This window comes from Python bivittatus, unplaced genomic scaffold, assembly GCF_059951505.1.
Source record: "Python bivittatus isolate LINGU-HERP-01145 unplaced genomic scaffold, Pbiv_v1 ctg000470_np1212, whole genome shotgun sequence".
Lineage (NCBI taxonomy): Eukaryota > Metazoa > Chordata > Lepidosauria > Squamata > Pythonidae > Python > Python bivittatus.
The window spans coordinates 3,020,895-3,041,290 of NW_028277065.1; the positions used below are offsets into that span (position 1 = coordinate 3,020,895).

Here is a 20,396-nt window from a genome sequence, read left to right on the forward strand (position 1 = left end):
AAGCAAAGAGGGATAACTTCTACTGGTAAGAATTTTTCTTTAGAAAGAAAAATGGTTAATATTGTCCAAGTTATCTCTTCATTTTAGACTGAATGAAGTCTAAATATTATGAGCTATTTCTGTAGTTATCAGGTGACAGAATTTCATTGGGAAATCTACAAAGACCTACAAGTGTCTATGTCAACATTCATATTAGCTTTCCATTAAGTATAACGAGGTCCTTTTATCACAACAATGATATTGTCAATCCACTTTTAGGCCTTAAAACTTTCTGGATGCTTTAGAAGAAAAGTTGAGCCAAATTTCTTAACTTAACTGAATTGCAAACCATGTGACCCTTAACCCCCCCCCCCCCAAAAAAAAAGACTGTATTGTGTGGTCTGGATCTTGCACTGCATGCATCTTGCCCACATCAAACAAGGCAAGTAGGAGAGGCTGCTGTAAAAAAATCGTTAATAAGGCTCACTTCCCCATGTCAGAGCACTGCTAATTTTAATTAATCTAGTAATAAAACATCTCCAAGAAGAAAAACAGCCTCTGAGAACACCAAGAAGCCAACCATAGAAACCCAAGCTACATTTATTTTACAGTATTGCCAACTTGGTGTAGTGGTTAAGGCAACAAGCTAGAAACTGGAAGATTGTCAGTTCTAGTCCCACCTTAAGCACAAAGCTAGTTAAGAAGAAGGCAATGACAAACCACTTCTCAAATCTTGCCAGAGAAAACTGCAGACACACACACACACATGTACACACACAGATGCCAGATGGATGTGTTGTGTGAACTCAGTTTCTAAAAATCCGTCCTTGTTTCACATTTGATAAACATATTATTTCTTGGCAGGGCTAAAAGCACTAGATGGCAAAGTCAGATATATGATACCTACCCTAAGTAAGGAGCAGCAATGGATCATATGAAGCATGTGGGCTTAAATAAACTTTACCTTTGCACTACTGTTGAATGTTTGTGAAACTCTCTACAGTAACAACTGTTAGTACACCTTAAGGACAACAAAGCAGCCAAGAATAAGCTCTAAAACATTATAGAAAAGCAGGAGAGATGTATGCTGTCTATTAGGAAGGAGAGGGGATTTCATTGCTTTAATAAAGCAGGGGAGGCTAAACAAAATTAGTCCAGTATCATTTTCAGATGCAGGTTTGTTTCTCCTTGCAGTTTCTTTACTAATATGACAGGGTCTATTCATTTGAAAACAGCAACAGTAGTTTCCAAGAAAGTGATATAATTTCTAGCAGCTGTAAAGCAAGAAAACAGCCCCTCTTTCATGTGCAACCTGAAAATGTCTATGAGACACTCAGTAAATCCATCATGAGCATTTTGAGGCATATTTCAGACGAAAGAAATTCCATGGATTGATAGCTATAACTGTGGGGTTGGGAAAAGGTACTAAAATATATTGGAGATATGTTTGAGACACATGTAGGTGTTTTAAACTTGTGGCAGTAATTCAGGAGACCTTTTCTCTCAGAGGTGACAAACAACTTTATATATATGACATATGCAGGATAGGAAAGGTTCATTCATATTAATAATGACTGCATGATTTCTACCATTGTAAATCTCAAATATATTTGCATATAAAACATTGTGTCCTCATTTATCCAAATACCAATGCCTCAATTACTTAATTTCTACCACTGTGAGAACTGTGTTTTGCCTCATATAAATAACTATTTAATCTATCCTTTGTTCCTTATGTCTATCTTGCTAGACAATTTCTATGATTGTTTTCTTTCCACTTTTAGCCTCCTCTGCCTTTCTCGCCTGCAAAATCAATTTCAAATCCTGAAGAGTTATTTCTCACCACTTTCTATCTTTCTACTTTATTTTTAGTGACGGAGAACCAAACATACATCGGACAATTCATCTTGTTGGGCCTGAACAATGACTTGGAGCTTCAGTATATACTCTTTGCAATTTTTATGCTATTGTATACGGTCACATTAGTGGGAAATGGTACTATTGTGATTGTAGTTTTTTTTTTTTTTTATAATGTTTTTTTTATTTTTACAACAAACACAAAACAAACATGAACAAACAAAAACATAAAAAGGCATAAAAAAGCATCTTCCATTTTATACCGTGTGTCAACCAGTTAAACTCGTTGGTGCCCCTTTCATAATCTTAAATTCTCATATCATCTATTCAAAAATATACTTGTATACTTATCAATTAACAATTATTAATCATTCATAGCTAATCTATAAAATCATATATTACAAAAAATTTTAACTTTCAATAGGATTAGTAATACATCTCCATCTATCTATTATATGTGTATATATATAATAATTAATATCAAATTTCTATTATAAAATTTCCTAATCTATTACATTACTATATTTTCTCATCTAATCATTAATAAAAACAAATCCCGTGTCATATAAAATTGCTTATCTTCTTACTCTAATTTCAAATCTCAATTTAACTCATCTCTGCACATTCCATAATTTTGAATAACTTCCTCCTGCATAAGTACTTTTTAATTTTTCCAATTCTTAAGAGTTACAATTCTAACCAATATCAGTTACAGTATCAATTACAATTCTAACCAAGTTACAGTTCTAACCAGATTTCACTACATGTTATACAATTTTTAACTATATATCTCAGATTTATACTTTATTCCAACGCTTGCATAATTTTGAGTTCACCCTTTTCATTCAATATCCCAAAATATCTGGCTGTTCATTCCTTTTTTCTATATTATTGGATAAGAGAAAGCAATAATAAGTGTCCTTTTGAACATTCTGCTTTTGGAAGCTTCTGTCAGTTCCATCATTGTTGTATTCCCCTGATTTTCTCTTTAAACATCTGCAATAATTTCTTTCAATATTGTTTTACTTCTTCTTTTTGTACATTCTCTTAGTACAATTTTCCATTATAATCTTGTATAATCTTTTTCTCACCCTCAGTGCCAAGAACAAATCTGTCTCTCTTCATTTATCAGTTGATTAACCCTTTTAATTCTCAGTTTATAGGCCTCACAATAATTCCGTTTAATGTTTCTGATTTCTTGTACTATTTCTTCCTTTTCCAATGATCCCGTTTTATGTTTAATTAAGTCCATTTTAGCTTTAATATCTTTTTTCTTTTTCTTTCTTTTTTTTTTTTTTTTGAGAATTTCTGCAGCTCTTCTTCCAATTTTTTATAGTCATCCTCAATAGTTTAAAGATCTTTTTCTGCATTGTGTTTCTCGTATAGTCTATTATCTTGATAAACCTTCATTGAGTCAAAGGATTCTTTATCTTTGTTCTTGCCAAAAATAAGAGAAAAAAAGAAGCAAAAGGAGAGAAAAAAAAAAGAAGGAAAAATAAAAAGAAAAGGAAAAGAAGGAAAAGGCTAAGCCTCTTTAAAAAAAAAAAAACCCATCTGGGGGGGGGAATAGAGAGCAAAGCAGAGCTTCTAGCAGAAAAAAGAGCTACTGCCACTAATCAAGGCTCTTGTGACTGGCTCAAACTTTCCATCTTAATGTTTTCAAAGTCGCTTTCAACTCCACTTTCTTGTTTATAGTTACGGATGGCACCTGTATAAACATGCACATCCCACTATCTTTTTAGAAAGCACAGGGTCTTTGAGCGTGCGTCACAATGAAAAAAAAAAGCACTAAGTCGCGCCTCTAAATGGCAGTGCAACTTTCTTTCATTTACTTTCTCTTAACTCCACTTTCCCCATTTCAAAGTCAAAAAGATATAAATTTCTTATAACAATAAAGAAATCTTAGTAAAAAAAAAGGCTTAAAATAAAGAGTTATTGAGTATTAAAAAGAGAAAGCCAATCCAGTTAAAAATATATTTTTTTAAAAGAAAAAAAACTTATCAATTCCACTAAAAAGGGAAAGTTGAAAAGAAAAATTTTCTCCCCCTTCTTTTTTTTAATAGGGTTCAATCTCGCCGCTTAATCCACTTTTCTTCACTTTTAAAAATCTCTTTAAGTTACTTAAGGTGTTCTCTAAGAATAGTTGAATAGTAAAAGTCCATCTCACCCAGTTGACACCCTTCTCTTCCATCTTCCTTTGGAGCTGTCCCGGCTTTCGCAGCCATTTTTGGCTGCCTCTCCTCCGCCGGCTTCAAGAGCTTCTCCCCGGATCGATCTGGGACTTGCGGCGTCCCTGAGATCCGCGGGACGCGCCCTTTGCGTTCGCCATCTCTACGGGACGGCTTAGGTCCATCGGGACCGTCCGGGAGAGGAGATATCGGCTGCCATCCTGGGAGCCCAGGATCGCCCGCCGTATCGCCGCGACGCCAGCTCCGCCCTCGTGATTGTAGTTTTAGCTGAACCTCGCCTTCACAGCCCCATGTATTATTTTCTTGCAAATCTTTCCTGCCTTGACATCTTTCACTCCACAGTAACTATTCCAAAGATGTTGTCTGGGTTTCTAACAGAGCTACAAGCCATCTCTTTCAATGGCTGCATGGTCCAACTCTTCTTCTTATATTTCCTGGATAGCAGTGAAGGCATCCTCCTTGGAATCATGGCCTATGACCGCTATGTGGCAATATGCAACCCCTTGCGCTATACTCTTATCATGAGAAAAGAGTTTTGTGTTTTAATGGCAACGGCCGCATTGTCGACTGGGTTTTTCCATGCCTTGATGCATGTAGTGGTGACTGCTCGCCTTCCCTTTTGTGGGCCAAATCTAATTGAACACTTTATCTGTGATATCAAGCCATTGTTGAAACTGGCCTGTGGCAGCACATACCTCAACCTCATGCTTCTCAGTACTGTGACCAGTTGTGTTGTTATGGGTCCTTTTATCTTCATACTCCTCTCCTACCTCTATGTTATCACTTTCCTTCTCTGCAAAGTGCAGTCCCGGCGTGGTTGGCAAAAAGCCTTCTCCACCTGTGGATCCCACCTGACTGTGGTGGCTTTACTCTACGTTCCTGTGTTGTTTAATTACATGCTTCCCACTGTGGGTACCTCCTCTCAACGAGATATGATAATCACCCTCATATATTGCACAATTACCCCAGTTTTAAATCCATTTATCTATACCCTGAGAAATCGGGATGTTAAAAAAGAGATGAAAAAGTTTTTTGAGAAAAAGACTTACACTTTTTCTTTTCATAAGGAAAGGAAATGCTAGAACTGTATTCGTGTCTAAAGAGTTCATGATTATAAATGTTCCACATATATCTCACAAACCTGGCATTCTCCAAACTAACTATATGTCTGTACGCATGTATGAATTTCATTCAATGCACTGATATATTCCATTAAAAGTTTACCTGAGAGTCTTCCATCATATTATGCCTACAAAATTTGTTTTGAAGTAACCAGAGTTGAAAAAGCAAGAGAGTGAGTTGCTCAAGGCCCTTCGCTGAGATTTCCTGGCTGAGGGTAGCCCTCATCAGTCATTCTGAGACTTTCTACTAGATTTCCAGACCCATCAAAGGTCAACAATCATTAGTATTTCCCTCCAGAATGCTGCCTTACCTAGATGGTTCCTAACTTAGGTTAGGCTGGGATCGCAAACCCCTGAAATGCAGATTAGCCTGTGAAGGACATCATGTTTGCAATTGTGTCTTTTTTCTTTTGGACATTCAGTGGTAATGAAAACTGGTTTGAGAAATTGTCATATGGGGTAGGGGGAATATTGAGTTGATTACTTCTACCTGTTGTCCCATTTCAAAATATTAATTCATCTTTTGAACCTCTTTATTAATGCAATCTTTCAAGAATTACCTCAAATACAATGGTTTTTTTTTCTAACTTTAAATTTTCATATGTATATAAATTCTTTTGTACATCTAAACATGTCTCTTTCCTGCATGTGTGCAAATCAAATTTCAGTTCACCTATTTAGGTACCTGGAAACAATTCCATGACATTTAGTGCAAGACATTACGTAATATGTTGATTTAAGGTGGATGTCAGGTTCAGCCTGCACCACACGCCTAGGAACTTGCCCAGCCGCGCTTTAGTCAATTTCACCGCTCGAGCGCCAGCGCAGAAAGAGGAAATGCGAAACCGCAAGCTAATGAATGGGCCCCCTGGCGCCACTTCACTAATCTGGAGTGGATGCATTGTATTAAAGCCAGAGGGCCGCGGGCGCTATAGACAAAGGAGAGAGCCGCGGAACTGAGGAAGAGATCAGCGCGCGAGGGGGAGCTCCCAGCTGGGCGCGCGACAGAAGCCCCAACGAAGGCAATGACCACGCCATAGGCAACAACAATCAAAGAAACAAGAGAACTGGGCTGAACCTGCCATTCCAGTAGAAGCGGGGGATTACAGGGGGCAATCTGCAATCTAATTTGTAATATGTAACCTAGCAACGGGGCCCGTGGGGGGATTGAGACAACTCTAAAGGAGTAATGTAAATGTACCAAGCCAGTCCTGGCTTTGCTTGTGACTGCTACGTTACGCATGAGTAAACCTCTTTTGTGAACCACACGTGTCACGGGAGTTTCTCTGTCGAACGGGGCAAACCTTACAGTGGACACCCTTAAGTTGCTTTCAAAAGTTGAGGACGTTAATGGATGTTATCTAATTAATGTTTAATGCCACTTTTTTTAATGGAAATATGTAGAAAATGTTTTTTTTTTTTTTCTGTTGTAGATTATACCTGTTGTTTGGGTTTCCACTGAAATCCATTAAGGCTTTGACAACTCAGCCTTTCATTTAAATATCAGCATACAGCAAGGGGAAAGCAAAATCCTCTACAATAGTTACTATATCATATTCTCCAATTTCAAAGCAGGATTTTCAGTCATATTTTAAAGTACGGTCTTCTTTACTTTAACCATGCTATATCTAAATCAAATAAACAAACAAACAAATAAATAAATAAATGATAAATTCCAATCTTTGCCTTGAAGTGTTTCAATAAGCTTTCCTATCTGTAAATATTAGGATGGTTGGAAAGGAACATTCAGCTCACCCGTTTTAAGTGCATCTGTATAAGTGTATGTTCATATCAGTGAGATCTGCACCCTACGCATAAAATGGATAGAGTCAAAACTCAATGATATCCCATACCAGAAACACCAGTGTGTGTGCTCAGATGCAGAGACTAAGAGAGGTGAATTGATACATCTGAGTTTTCCTCTGTTCCAAGTCTTGTCCTCAGAGCTTGTTTCAACACTTACTTGAAATGAATGAGTTGAGCCCAATCAGATGTTATGTGGTTTTTACCATACAGTCAGTGAAATAAAAGAAATTATGAAAGCAGTTAGATTCTTTTTTTCTTTGTTGGCCACTGCATTCAGTGTTAGAAGATGTCAGCTCTGCTTTACATATAAAAAGGAATAAATTAATATATTTTAATATGCACCTTATGAATTCCAAGTGCTTTTTATGATATAGGAGGACTTTTCCAAATTGCTTTCATGTCCCTCCACCCCCTGCAGTTCTTATGCATATTGTTCTGGCCTATTATTTAATAAACCATGGCAGACTTATCTTGTTTTGATTATCATTCAGGAAGAGCTTTATGGTACTATTTCAGTGATTGGAAAATTAAACTGGGCCATTAAAAATATACTTAAATAGCATCATTTGGTAGAACAAATGGTTTACATTCTTAGCTTCAGTAGATTTATCCCCACAGGATCACACTACTTCATGGATTGCATCTTCTTTTCCCCAGTGGCAGCCAAGAATGGTTTGTAAACATCATAAAATGTAGGAAACCACTGGGAAGATATTCTAGAAGGGTGCTTTATTTCTTGCAACCCATCTAAATACATGTAGCTGATCTCCTGCTTCTCAAAGTATGCATTTCTTCAAATTTCATTCTTGATTGAGCAAGAGATTTGCTTAAGGTATGAACTTTCTGAATATCTAAGAGAAATAGATGTTTGATATGGGCATTTTATCCTGACGATTTTTCTTTGATCCTTCTTTCCATCGTGGAAATGTGCAGATATCCCTTTCTGAGGTACTTTGACAATGGGTAAATCCAGCTGAAGAGTACAATAAGAAAAAAATTGAATTCTCACCATGATAACCCACACGCACACACATGCACACACAAACACATACAAGGAAAACCCTCGGACCACTTGTAAAGATGATGAACTCATTTAAGCATATTCTAAGGTGGCAAAATAGTTGTAATTATTGTGTTTTATTGACTTTAATATCACATGCTTTGAGTTTGCCATTATCTTTTGAGTAATCAATCAAACCTACTATAACTATTACAAAAGAAAAAGAAAGACAGACCAAAACATACCAAAAGAAAATCCATACCCATCCATTTATATGTGTATCTGTATTATTATTATTAATAATAATAATGATGATGATGATGATGATGATGATGATGATGAAATTGGTCCATAGTAGGATTTCAAAAGCATCTGATGGAAGAAAAATCCTTCTCAGCCTTTTTGCAAGGCAGCCAAGATAGAGGACCCCTTTCAGGAAGCAAAGAGAAACTACTTTTGCTGTGTACATTTTAAAATGAAGAAGTTTAGCATTGTCTAGATTATGTCTTCATGCTAAACTATATATATTACACATTATTTCTGAAGTCATTAAGTTGGTGGCACTTTATTGAAAATCTGCAATGTTTTCAGAATGAAATCTATTTTTGGATGCAGTTTACACTATTAATCTAGATAGACTAAATGAAATACTCCTTCTGTTATATTTTGGATTAATCAAGTCCTTCTTGTGCAAAAGAGATGCCAATGTTTTAATTGAGTGGCAGCCATCCAGTGGTGTGCTGATGAATTGCTTCTGACGCTCTGTGCAGCCAGCTGCCCAAAAGCTGATCGGTGTGCTAGGGTTCACAACTTAGCTATACCCTCAACCAGCTTGCAAAATTCCTCCCAAAATTAACAATTTTCTCTTGTGAGCCAGTACAAGCCAGCTCCACTGCAGGCAGCCCTCAGCTCAAAGAAGTCATCAGAACTTTTAGAACTTTTACTTTTATGAATTCAGGAAGATCTTCCATTGCTCTTTTTCTTCTGTTGTCAAATAATTGAAATTTGGTGGACCAAAGGGATGACTACGTAGGATTAGATATTAGTGCTCTAACATTGCTTGGAAAGCTAACAATAGTTTATATCAAAGATTGCATCAGTTTCCCATTCAGTCATTAAATATCATCATTTCTTTTTGGTTCAATAGTGATATTGTCTTACCACTTTTAGGCCTTTTGTTTACAGTTTGTGGGTGTTTCTGAGATATCCTGAGCTCACAAACCATAAGTCCGAAACATGTAAGCCCAAAACATAAAGGTCCATATTATGTGGTCTGGATTTTGCACTATGGTAAGACAATGTTCCAAGATTAAGTATTCTGGTCACTCTAACCAGATTTATTTAAAACGTTTACTTTCAGATTCAAATTACTCCATTTCCTTAAGTGAGGCCAAATTTTGTCATGTAATATGTAAGATGTGCAGCAGTTTGATCTGTTTACCTAATTTATTAATTAATAATTGTATTTGTTTTTTCATTTATGAGTTTTATGCATGAACACTGTTTTATTGACTGGTCATTGATGGCAATAAAGATTCTTCTTCCTTAGTACACTAACATGGGAAAGTAAGGTTTATAGAGCAGCTTGTCCTCCTAGCCTTGTGTGACTTTGGGCAGGGTGTGTTACTTCGGATTGTTTCTTCTGTGACTGCATCTCTCTCTCTCTCTCTCTCTCTCTCTCTGTTAGTCCTAACTCCTGGAGACTGTGTGGACTAGCCCCTGCATTTGTCTTGGCAAGATTTTGGAAGTGGTTTGCCATTGCCTTCTTCCCAGGGCTGAGAGAGAGTGACTGGCCCAAGGTCACCCAGCTGGTTTTGGGGCTAAGGCAGGATTAGAACTCACAGTCTCCCAGTTTCTAGCCTGGTGCCTTAACCACAACACGAAACTGGCTCTCTGTTGTTGTTGTCACTGTGTGTGAATTGAATCAGTTGTGTTGTAGTTGGTTAAGTGCTGATGGATATTTTTTTATAAAGTTAAGTGGATATCCCCTGCCTTGGAAAATGCTTTAGAGATAAGCAGGAAATGGTACCCAATCACCACAATATGCACCAACTAATAATAAGCCAATCAATGAAGAAATAGCCCAGTCAACACATTCTGTCCAAATCCATAAAAGGTTGTTTGGAGAAGCAGCTACATATAAACAGGCAACAAATATCGCTACCCATGTCAGGGTACTGACGATAGTACCCAGTCTGCTAATGAAATGTCTGCAAGAAGAAGAATGAGCTGAAAGAACACTAAGAACCCAGCCCCGAGCTACATTTATTCTACACAATTGCTACCTGTGTTGCATGAACTTAGTCTGTAAGAATGAATATTGTTTCACACTTGGTAAATATAGCCTTTCTTGGCAGGACTGAAAGCACCAGGTGATAATGTCAGATGTGCAGTGCATTACAACTGCATGGACCAGCAATGAAGTAGTCGGAAGCATGTAGACACAATAATGCTTCACCTATGTGCTACTGTTGAATGATTAGGAAATTGTCTGCAGATGTAACTGTTGTGAGTACAACTTAGGAGTCAAGAAGTGGTCAAGAATAAGCTCTAAGACATTCAACATAAGCAGGTATGTTATCAGTTACCACACTGCTTTAATAAAGCAAGGTGGAGACTAAATAAGATTAGTTAACTATCTTCTTCAGTTGCTGATTAGTTTCTTCTTGCAATATTTATTTATTTATCAAATTTATAGGGCCGCCCATCTCACACAGGGTGACTCTGGGCAGCGTACAATAAAGCAAACAATTAAAACATATTATAAAACCACTTAAAACATTAAACATAAATATGAACAAGATCATGAGGGGATTAAAATCAGAATGTTAGACATGGCGCAGCCAACATGTGGGCTCCCTGCTGCCAGGGGATCCCCAGGCCTGATGAAAAGAGCATGTTATGAGAGCTATGTATGAGCTAGTCTATTTGTTTGAAATTAGCAACAGTGGTTTCTAAGATCACTTGCATCAATAATTACTAGCAGCTGTAAAACAAGGTGAGGGACCCCATATCCTTTGTGTAAGCAGAAAGTGTTTAGAAGACTCTTATGCAATGATTCTATAATCAGCACTTTGAGACATATTTCACATTAAAAGAAATTCCACAAACCTGATTGGTAGAATTGTGGGATAGGGGTTTGCAATTTGTATACATGTCCATCTTTCAGACCCAGGGCACTGAATTCAGAATAACATCCTTCTCTCTTAGACATCACAAACAACATTCTATGATCACTATATGCTGGACTAGACAAGGTAATTCTAACTAATAAGGAATAATAATGCCTCCATAACATTTGCCACTGTAGACCTCTAAGTATTTCTAGAGATATGAAGATATTACTTCATTTATTTAAATACCTATGCCTCATCTGTTAATTTCTACCATAGTGAAAAGTGGGTTTTGCTTCAGATAAGTAGTTTGTTATCTATCCTTTACTTCTTAGATGTATAGTGTTCGTAATAATAAGTCCATTATTATTATTCTCCTGCCATACTTTTATGTGCTTTTTTGTTTCTGGTCATAAGAAAGAGGCAAAATATTAATCAACACGGAGTAATTATTTCTGTGCAGATTTATGACTTTCTGCTTCCTTTTTAGTGATGGAGAACCAAACCAAGGTGGAACAATTCATCTTGTTGGGACTAAATAATGATTTGAAGCTCCAGTATATACTCTTTGCAATTTTTCTGCTATTGTATATGGCCACATTAGTGGGGAATGGTACTATCGTGACTGTAGTTTTAGCAGAACCTCGCCTTCACAGTCCCATGTATTTTTTTCTTGGTAATCTTTCTTGCTTTGACATCTTCTTCTCCACAGTCACTGTACCCAAGACACTGGCTGGGTTTCTAACAGACCTACAAACCATCTCTTTCAATGGCTGCATGGTCCAACTCTTCTTCTTCTATTTTTTGGGCAGTGGTGAAGGCATCCTCCTTGGAATCATGGCCTATGACCGCTATGTGGCAATATGCAACCCCTTGCGCTATACTCTTATCATGAGAAAAGAGTTTTGTGTTTTAATGGCAGCCGCCGCATTGTCGACTGGGTTTTTCCATGCCTTGATGCATGTAGTGGTGACTGCTCGCCTTCCCTTTTGTGGGCCAAATCTAATTGAACACTTTATCTGTGATATCAAGCCATTGTTGAAACTGGCCTGTGGCAGCACATACCTCAATCTTATGCTTCTCAGTACTGTGACCAGTTGTGTTGTTATGGGTCCTTTTATCTTCATACTCCTCTCCTACCTCTACATTATCACTTTCCTTCTCTGCAAAGTGCAGTCCCAGCGTGGTTGGCAAAAAGCCTTCTCCACCTGTGGATCTCACCTGACTGTGGTGGCTTTATTCTACGTTCCTGTGTTGTTTAATTACATGCTTCCCACTGTGGGTACCTCCTCTCAACGAGATATGATAATCACCCTCATATATAGCGCTATTACCCCGGTTTTGAACCCATTTATCTATACCCTGAGAAATCGGGATGTTAAAATGGAGATGAAAAAGCTTTTTAAGAAAAAGACTTACACTTTTTCTTTTCATTAGGAAAGGAAATGCTAGAACTGTATTCGTGTCTAAAGAGTTCATTATTTTAAATATTCCATGTATTTCTCACAAACCTCCCATTCTCCAAACTAACTACAGTTGTATGTACGCATGTATGAATTTCATTCAATGCATTGATATATTGCATTAAAAGTTTACCTGAGAGTCTTCCATCATATTATGCCTACAAAATTTGTTTTGAAGTAACCGGAGCTGAAAAAGCAAGAGAGTGAGTTGCTCAAGGCCCTTCGCTGAGATTTCCTGGCTGAGGATAGCCCTCATCAGTCATTCTGAGACTTACTACTAGATTTCCAGACCCATTACAGGTCAACAACAATTAGTACTTCCCTCCAGAAATGCTCTGTTAGCTAGATGTTTCCTACCAGTTCAGGAAAGTGAGATTAGGTTGGGATCTCAACCTCCTGAAATGCAGACTAACCTGTGAAGGACATCATGTTTGCAATTGTGTCTTTTTTTCTTTTGGACATTCAGTGGTAATGAAAACTGGTTTGAGAAATTGTCATATGGGATGGGGGGAATATACTTCTACCTGTTGTCCCATTTCAAAATATTTATTCACCTTTTGAACCTTTTTATTAATGCAGTCCTTAAAGAATTACCTCAAATACAATGGTTTTTTCCCCCTAACTTTAAATTTTCATATGTAAATAAATCCTTTTCTACATCTAAATACGTCTCTTTCGTGCATGTGGGCAAATAAAATTTCAGTTCACCTATTTAGGTACCTGGGCACAATTCCATGACGTTTAATGCAAGAGATTACCTAATATGTTGATTTAAGGTGGACACCCACAAGTTGCTTTCAAAAGTTAAGGATGCTAATGGACATTATCTAAATAATGCTTAACACCACTTTGTAAAAATGGCAAATATGTAAAAAATGTAAAAAAATTTTCTGTTGTAGATTATAGCTGCTGTTTGTGTTTCCACTGAAATCCGTTAAGGTTTGACAACTCACCCTTTGATTTAAATATCAGCATACAGCAAGGGGAAAGAAAAAATCCTCTACAATAGTTACTATATCATATTCTCCAATTTCAAAGCAGGATTTTCAGTCATATTTTAAAGTACGATCTTCTTTACTGTAACCATGCTATATCTAAATTAAATAAATAAACAAACAACTAAATAAATAAATGATAAATTCCAATTTTTGCCTTGAAGTGTTTCAATAAGCTTTCCTATCTGTAAATATTAGGATGGTTGGAAAGGAACATTCAGCTCACCAATTTTAAGTGCATCTGTATAAGTGCATATTCAAATCAGTGAGATCTGCACCTTATGCATAAAATGGATAGAGTCAAAACTCAATGATATCCCATACCAGAAACACCAGTGTGTGTGCTCAGATGCAGAGACTAAGAGAGGTGAATTGATACACCTGAGTTTTCCTCTGTTCCAAGTCTTGTCCTCAGAGCTCATTTCATCACTTACTTGAAATGAATGGTTGAGCCCAATCAGAGGTTATGTGGTTTTTACCATACAATCAGTGTGTCAGAACCTGCATCAACTAACAATTGTCAATTTACAAAGAATAGCAGTCAATGGGAATTTGTTTGATTTGCTTCTGCCAATTGTGACTGGGGAGGGGGGCTAGTAGTTAAGGGTTGTAATAGGAGTAGTAAGGGGAGATGGTGAGGAGCTTAAACTTATATGGGCAATGAGGCTGGGTCAGATTGCAGGCAAGGCCAGTGGGGGCGTGATGGCCAGGAAAGAGCTATGTATCCTTTGGAGGAAGGGAAGAGGTCACCACCAGGTGAAGAGGAATTGAGGCGCCAGGGCAATTAGGGGAGGGGGGATAAATAGAGGGAAATTTTTCAAGGCTTTAGTTTTAGCAATGTTTTGTTCAAAGCTACATGTACCACAGAATAAAGGAGCATTTTCTGAACCAGGCCTGGTTGCATGAGAATTCTTTGGGATTGGGGCGTGGACGCTGTGGACTTGACACAGTGAAATAAAAGAAATTGTATACCAGTTAGATTTTTTTTGTTTTTGTTTTGCCACTGCATTCAGTGTTAGAAGACATCAGCTCTGCTTTACATATAAAAAGGAATGAATGAATATATTTTAATATGTACCTTATGAACTCCAATTACTTTTTATTATATAGGAGTATTTTTCCAAATTTATTTCATGTCCCCCCACCCCCTGCAGTTCTTATGTATATTCTTCTGGCCTCTAATTTAATAAACCATGGCAGACTTATCTTGTTTTGATTATCATTCAGGAAGAGCTTTATGGTACTATTTCAGTGATTGGAAAATTAAACTGGGCCATTAAAAATATACTTAAATAGCATCATTTGGTAGAACAAATGGTTTACATTCTCAGATTCAGTAGATTTATCCCCACAGGATCACACTACTTCATGGATTGCATCTTCTTTTCCTCAGTGGCAGCCAAGAATGGTTTGTAAACATGATAAAATGTAGGAAATCACTGGGAATATATTCTAGTAGGACACTTTATTTCTTGCAACCCATCTAAATACATGTAGTTGAACTCCTGCTTCTCAAAGTATGCATATCTTCAAATTTCATTCTTGATCGGGCAAGAGATTTGCTTAAGGTATGAACTTTCTGAATATCTAAGAGAAATAGATGTTTGATATGGGCATTTTATCCTGACGATTTTTCTTTGATCCTTCTTTCCATCGTGGAAATGTACAGATATCCCTTTCTGAGGTACTTTGACAATGGGTAAATCCAGCTGAAGAGTACAATAAGAAAAAAATTGAATTCTCACCATGATAACCCACACGCACACACATGCACACACAAACACATACAAGGAAAACCCTTGGACCACTTGTAAAGATGATGAACTCATTTAAGCATATTCTAAGGTGGCAAAATAGTTGTACTTATTCTGTTTTATTGACTTTCATATGACATGCTTTGAGTCTGCTATTATCTTTTGATAATCAGTCAAAACTACTATTACTATTACAAAAGAAAATGAACAACAGACCAAAACAAAACAAAAACCCATACCCATCCATTTATATGTCTACCTGTATTATTGTTATTATTACTATTACTATTACTATTACTATTACTATTACTATTACTATTACTATTACTATTATTATTTTAAATGCTCTATAGTAGGATTTCAAAAGCATCTGATGGAAGAAAAATTCTTCTCAGCCTTTTTGCAAGGCAGCCAAGATAGAGGGCCCCTTTCAGGAAACAAAGAGAAACTACTTTCACTGTGTACATTTTAAAATGAAAAAAATTAATATTGTCTAGATTATGTCTTCATGGTACTTCAGATAAGTAGCTTGTTATCTACCCTTTACTTATTAGACATATAGTGTTAGTAATAATAATTCCATTATTATTATTCTCTTGCCCTACTTTTATGTGCTTTTGTGTTTCTGGTCATAAGAAACAGGCAAAATATTAATCAACACTGAATAATTATTTCTGTCCACCTTTATGACTTTCTGCTTCCTTTTTAGTGATGGACAACCAAACCAAGGTGGAACAATTCATCTTGTTGGGACTAAAGAATGATTTGAAGCTCCAGTATATAGTCTTCACATTTTTTCTTCTGTTGTATATGGCCACGTTAGTGGGGAATGGTACTATTGTGATTGTAGCTTTAGCTGAACCTCGCCTTCACAGCCCCATGTACTTTTTCCTTGGAAATCTTTCCTGCCTTGACATCATTCACTCCACGGTAACTGTTCCAAAGATGCTGGCTGGATTGCTAACAGAGCTGCAAACCATCTCTTTCAATGGCTGCATGGTCCAACTCTTCTTCTTCTACTTCATGGGTGGTACTGAAGGCATCCTCCTTGGAATCATGGCCTATGACCGCTATGTGGCAATATGCAACCCCTTGCGCTATACTCTCATCATGAGAAAAGAGGTCTGTGTTTTAATGGCAGTAACTGCCTGGCTTATTGCCTTTTTCCATGCCCTGATGCATGCAGTGATGACTGCTCATCTTCCCTTTTGTGGGCCAAATCTAATTGAACACTTTGTATGTGACATCAAGCCATTGTTAAAACTGGCCTGTGAAAGCATACATGTCAACCTCATGCTGCTCAGTATTGTAACCAGCTCTGTTGTTATGGGCCCTTTTATCTTCATACTCTTCTCCTACCTTTATATCTTTAGTTCTCTGCACCTTCTCTTTAAAGTGCAGTCCCAAAATGGTTGGCAAAAAGCCTTCTCCACCTGTGGATCCCACCTGACTGTGGTAGCTTTAGTCTACATTCCTGTGTTGTTTAACTACATGCTTCCCACTGTGGGTACCTCCTCTCAACGAGATATGATAATCACCCTCATATATAGCGCTATTACCCCAGTTTTGAACCCACTTATTTATACTCTGAGAAACCGGGAGGTTAAAACAATGATGAAAGTGGTTTTTGGCCGAAAGATGTTCACTTTTTGTTGAAAGGAAATGATGGATCTCTCCCTCTCCCTCTCCCTCTCCCTCTCCCTCTCCCTCTCCCTCTCCCTCTCCCTCTCCCTCTCCCTCTCTGTGTATATGTGTGTGTGTCTACATGTGTACCTATGTATGTTTGTGTCTATAAAATGTTTGAAATGAATTTTCAGTTCTCCTATTAAAGTTATACGAACAAAATTGCAAGACATTTAATGCAAGATATATTCTCATATACTCAGTTAGGGAGGAAACCCTCAAGTCACTTTCAATTTAACAGATGTTTTATTGGCCATTTATTTCCATGGCAGAGATTTAAATATTTCTCTCTTGTGGATTATACTGGTTATTCTTGTTTCTGTTTTAATTCATGAAAATCAAACAGGCATGACTTTGATGAAAATGTTACCTAGCATGTAACAGAAAAAGGCCCTCTGTGTACTATTTGATATTCTCCCATTTCAAAATGTGATGTTTAACTCATATTTCAAAGTAAAATCGTTCTTATTCCAACCATGATAAATCTAAAACAAGAAACAGTATCATTCTGCCCTAGCATTCAATTTAGTGTCTAAATATGCTTTCCTACATGTAATGCAGTATATTCTTTTACACTGAATTTTTATGGATATTCTCAAGTTCCTTTGAAAAAAATCAAGGAACATCTTAAAGAGACAACTGAACTGAAATTGTAAGCCCCATTTGACTGTGGCAGTCTGTAGTGGTTTTTGGTGGCTATTTAGTTTTGATTTAAATTTATGGGACACAAAAATGAAGATCTTTGGAAAAATGTCAGTAATAAACTCTCTAAATAGTACAAAACACAACGAATAGAACAGTGTGAATTCCTTAAAAGGAAACATAAAATTGTTGGTTAATATTTAACTTTAGAACCATAGCTATAATTTTATGCCTTTTTTCAACTTAGTTTCCAGTACAGAGCCAAGTGTTACCCAATCAGAAAATTTTGTGATATAAATAAGAAGACTGTAGAAGATAGAACATCTTTAATAGCTTACTACCACAAAACAACAAACACACAAAAACTCATAAAATTCCTGTAGTAGAATTGTTAGAAGCCTCAAGCAACATGAGGGATGTTATAATGTACGGTTATAAAGGTTTTTAGGAGGAAAAAAATCCCAAAGAACAAGGTTTTTGTAGTGGTTCCACTTCTATTTTAGCAGGCTATTCCACTATTCCATTATTTGAGAGGAGAATATAGATATAAGATAAAATAAGAGGATTTGGGGAGTAAAGATTGAAGAAGAAATGTATAAGTTAAGTACTTTTGCAGATGACTTGGTGTTGGTTCTGGAAGATCCTTTAAAGGGAATTGAAATATTAATGGGCAAATTAAAAGAGTTTGGTGCATTACCAGGTTTCAAGATTAATAAAGAAAAGATGAAGATGTTAACAAAAAACATGAAATAGAAGATCTAAAAGGAATGATGAATAAAATGGGTTTTATGATTGAGAAGAAGGTAAAATATCTGGGTATAAATATGAATTGTATGTTATTTCAAAATAACTATGGAAGAGTTAAGACATGGAATGAAGTAAAAAAAAAAGGGATATGTTAAGATGGGAGAAATTACAACTGTTATTGCTAGGGAGAATTTCTGTGATAAACATGAGTATCTTGTCTAAAATGATGTTTTTGTTTCAGGCAATACTTGTTCTTGACAACTGATGCACCATTTAAACAGTGGCAGAAGGTTACTTCTGAATTTGTGGGGCAGAGGGAAAAAACACAAGTTAAATATAAGGTGTTACAAGATGGAAAAGAAAGAGGAGGACTGGAAATTGTATTTGAAAGTGTGTTTTGCAGCTTGCTGTTTGGTTTTGGATGAAAGAGTGGGTGTGGCTGAGAAATAGAAAGTTTTTGGAGCTAGAAGGATGTGACCTGAGATTTGGGTGGCATGGATATTTATGGTATGATAAAGTCAACATTAATGAGGATTTTAAAAATCATTATGTTAGATGCACCATAGTGAGAATATGGAATAGATACACATCCAGGTTGTCCCCGAAAACACTTTTGTGGCTTTCAGCACAAGAAGCATTTTCTAGATGAGAAATAATAGGCAAACACAAATGGCTAACTTCTTGTGATTTACTAGAACTTTGTCAAGGGGAATATAAAATAAAATCAAGAGAAGAACTGGTGGCAGAGGGATATAGTTGCCAACGGTTCTCTTATTTACAATTATTAGAAGGATTTGAAGTAGACAAAAGAATTTATGGTTTTGAACATTGTAAGACTGAGTTTGGAACAGAATTGTATACAAATGATGAATGTTATTATTAAAATGCATAAACTGTTATTGAAATTTGAAATAGAAGAAGAACAAGTGAAAGCATGTGTAATAAAGTGGGATAAAATTTTCAGTTATAATATACAGATGAAACAATGGGAAAATATATGGCTGAAAGGATTGAAATTTACACTATGATATAATCTTAAAGAGATTTTTTTATAAAATGATGTACCAATGGTATATGTTACCAGAGAAATTGTCTAGAATGTATAAAGACACTTTAAATTTATGCTGGAAATGTGAACAACAAAAAGGGACATTTTATTATATTTGGTGGATGTGTAAAAAGGTAGAAAATTCTGGATTCAAATACATACCCTGATGTAGAGGGTTTTAAAGATTAATATATAATTGAGACCAGAGGTTTTTCTTTTGTGATTGATGGACAAATAGTTGGAAAAAAGTTATGGAACTTTGTTTTTGTACATGATAACTGCAGCGAGATTATTGTATGGAAAGATTTGGCATTACCCACAATGGAGGAATGGTTGGTGAACGTAATGGAACTTGCTGAGATGTCTAAATTATTTTTGATCCGAGAAAAGACAAAATCTACTTTTATTGCTGACTGGAAATCCCTGATAGATTTTTTTGTGTGAAACAGAAAAAAAGAAATGAATTTATGGATTAGGGTTTTGAGGATTAGACAGGATAGATTACAGAAAGAATAGTGTTATGTTGTAACCATAGAGTATGAGGTAAATTTATAATTGTACTTATAATTTCTGTAAAGAAGATCGGAAGCTACTTCTTTGTAACCTTTTTCTTTCTTTTCTATTTTTCTTTTCTTTCTTGCACTTTTAGCTTTTGCTTTGATTTCTTTCTTTTTTTTCCTTTTTTCCTTTTCTTTTTTTTTTTCTTACTTTACATTAATTTGTATTAGCTTTTATCTTCTTTTTTAAAAAAAATCTTAAATAAATAAATAAATACATGAAAATGAACCTTGGCTATTACAAATTGATATAAACTGTAGTAATTGGTGGAACAAATCATTTCAATTCTTAAATTCAGTAGATTTATCCCCATAGGAGCACACTCCTTCTTGGATAGTTCTTCTTTTCCCCAATGACAGCTAATAATGCTTGGTAAATGAAGTATGTGATGAAAAATAACAAATCATTGGGAATATATTCCATGGTGGGGATTTATTTCTT

General features: G+C 36.2%; 2 protein-coding genes and 1 pseudogene across 2 annotated transcripts; all 3 read left to right on the forward strand.

Annotated features, from left to right (window-relative positions):
• The first annotated feature begins 1,422 nt into the window (after window positions 1-1,422).
• On the forward strand, window positions 1,423-5,107 carry LOC148215623 (olfactory receptor 12D1-like). The gene is made up of 2 exons (XM_088143100.1): window positions 1,423-1,437; window positions 4,238-5,107. The coding sequence occupies exons 1-2, from the start codon at window positions 1,423-1,425 to the stop codon at window positions 5,105-5,107; spliced, it is 885 nt and encodes a 294-aa protein (XP_087999226.1).
• Window positions 5,108-11,557: 6,450 nt separating this feature from the next.
• On the forward strand, window positions 11,558-12,502 carry LOC103062226 (olfactory receptor 12D3-like). The gene has a single exon (XM_007434975.2). The coding sequence runs from the start codon at window positions 11,558-11,560 to the stop codon at window positions 12,500-12,502; it is 945 nt and encodes a 314-aa protein (XP_007435037.2).
• A 3,486-nt stretch (window positions 12,503-15,988) lies between these two features.
• On the forward strand, window positions 15,989-16,884 carry LOC103061991 (olfactory receptor 12D1-like; annotated as a pseudogene).
• The last annotated feature ends 3,512 nt before the right edge of the window (window positions 16,885-20,396 follow it).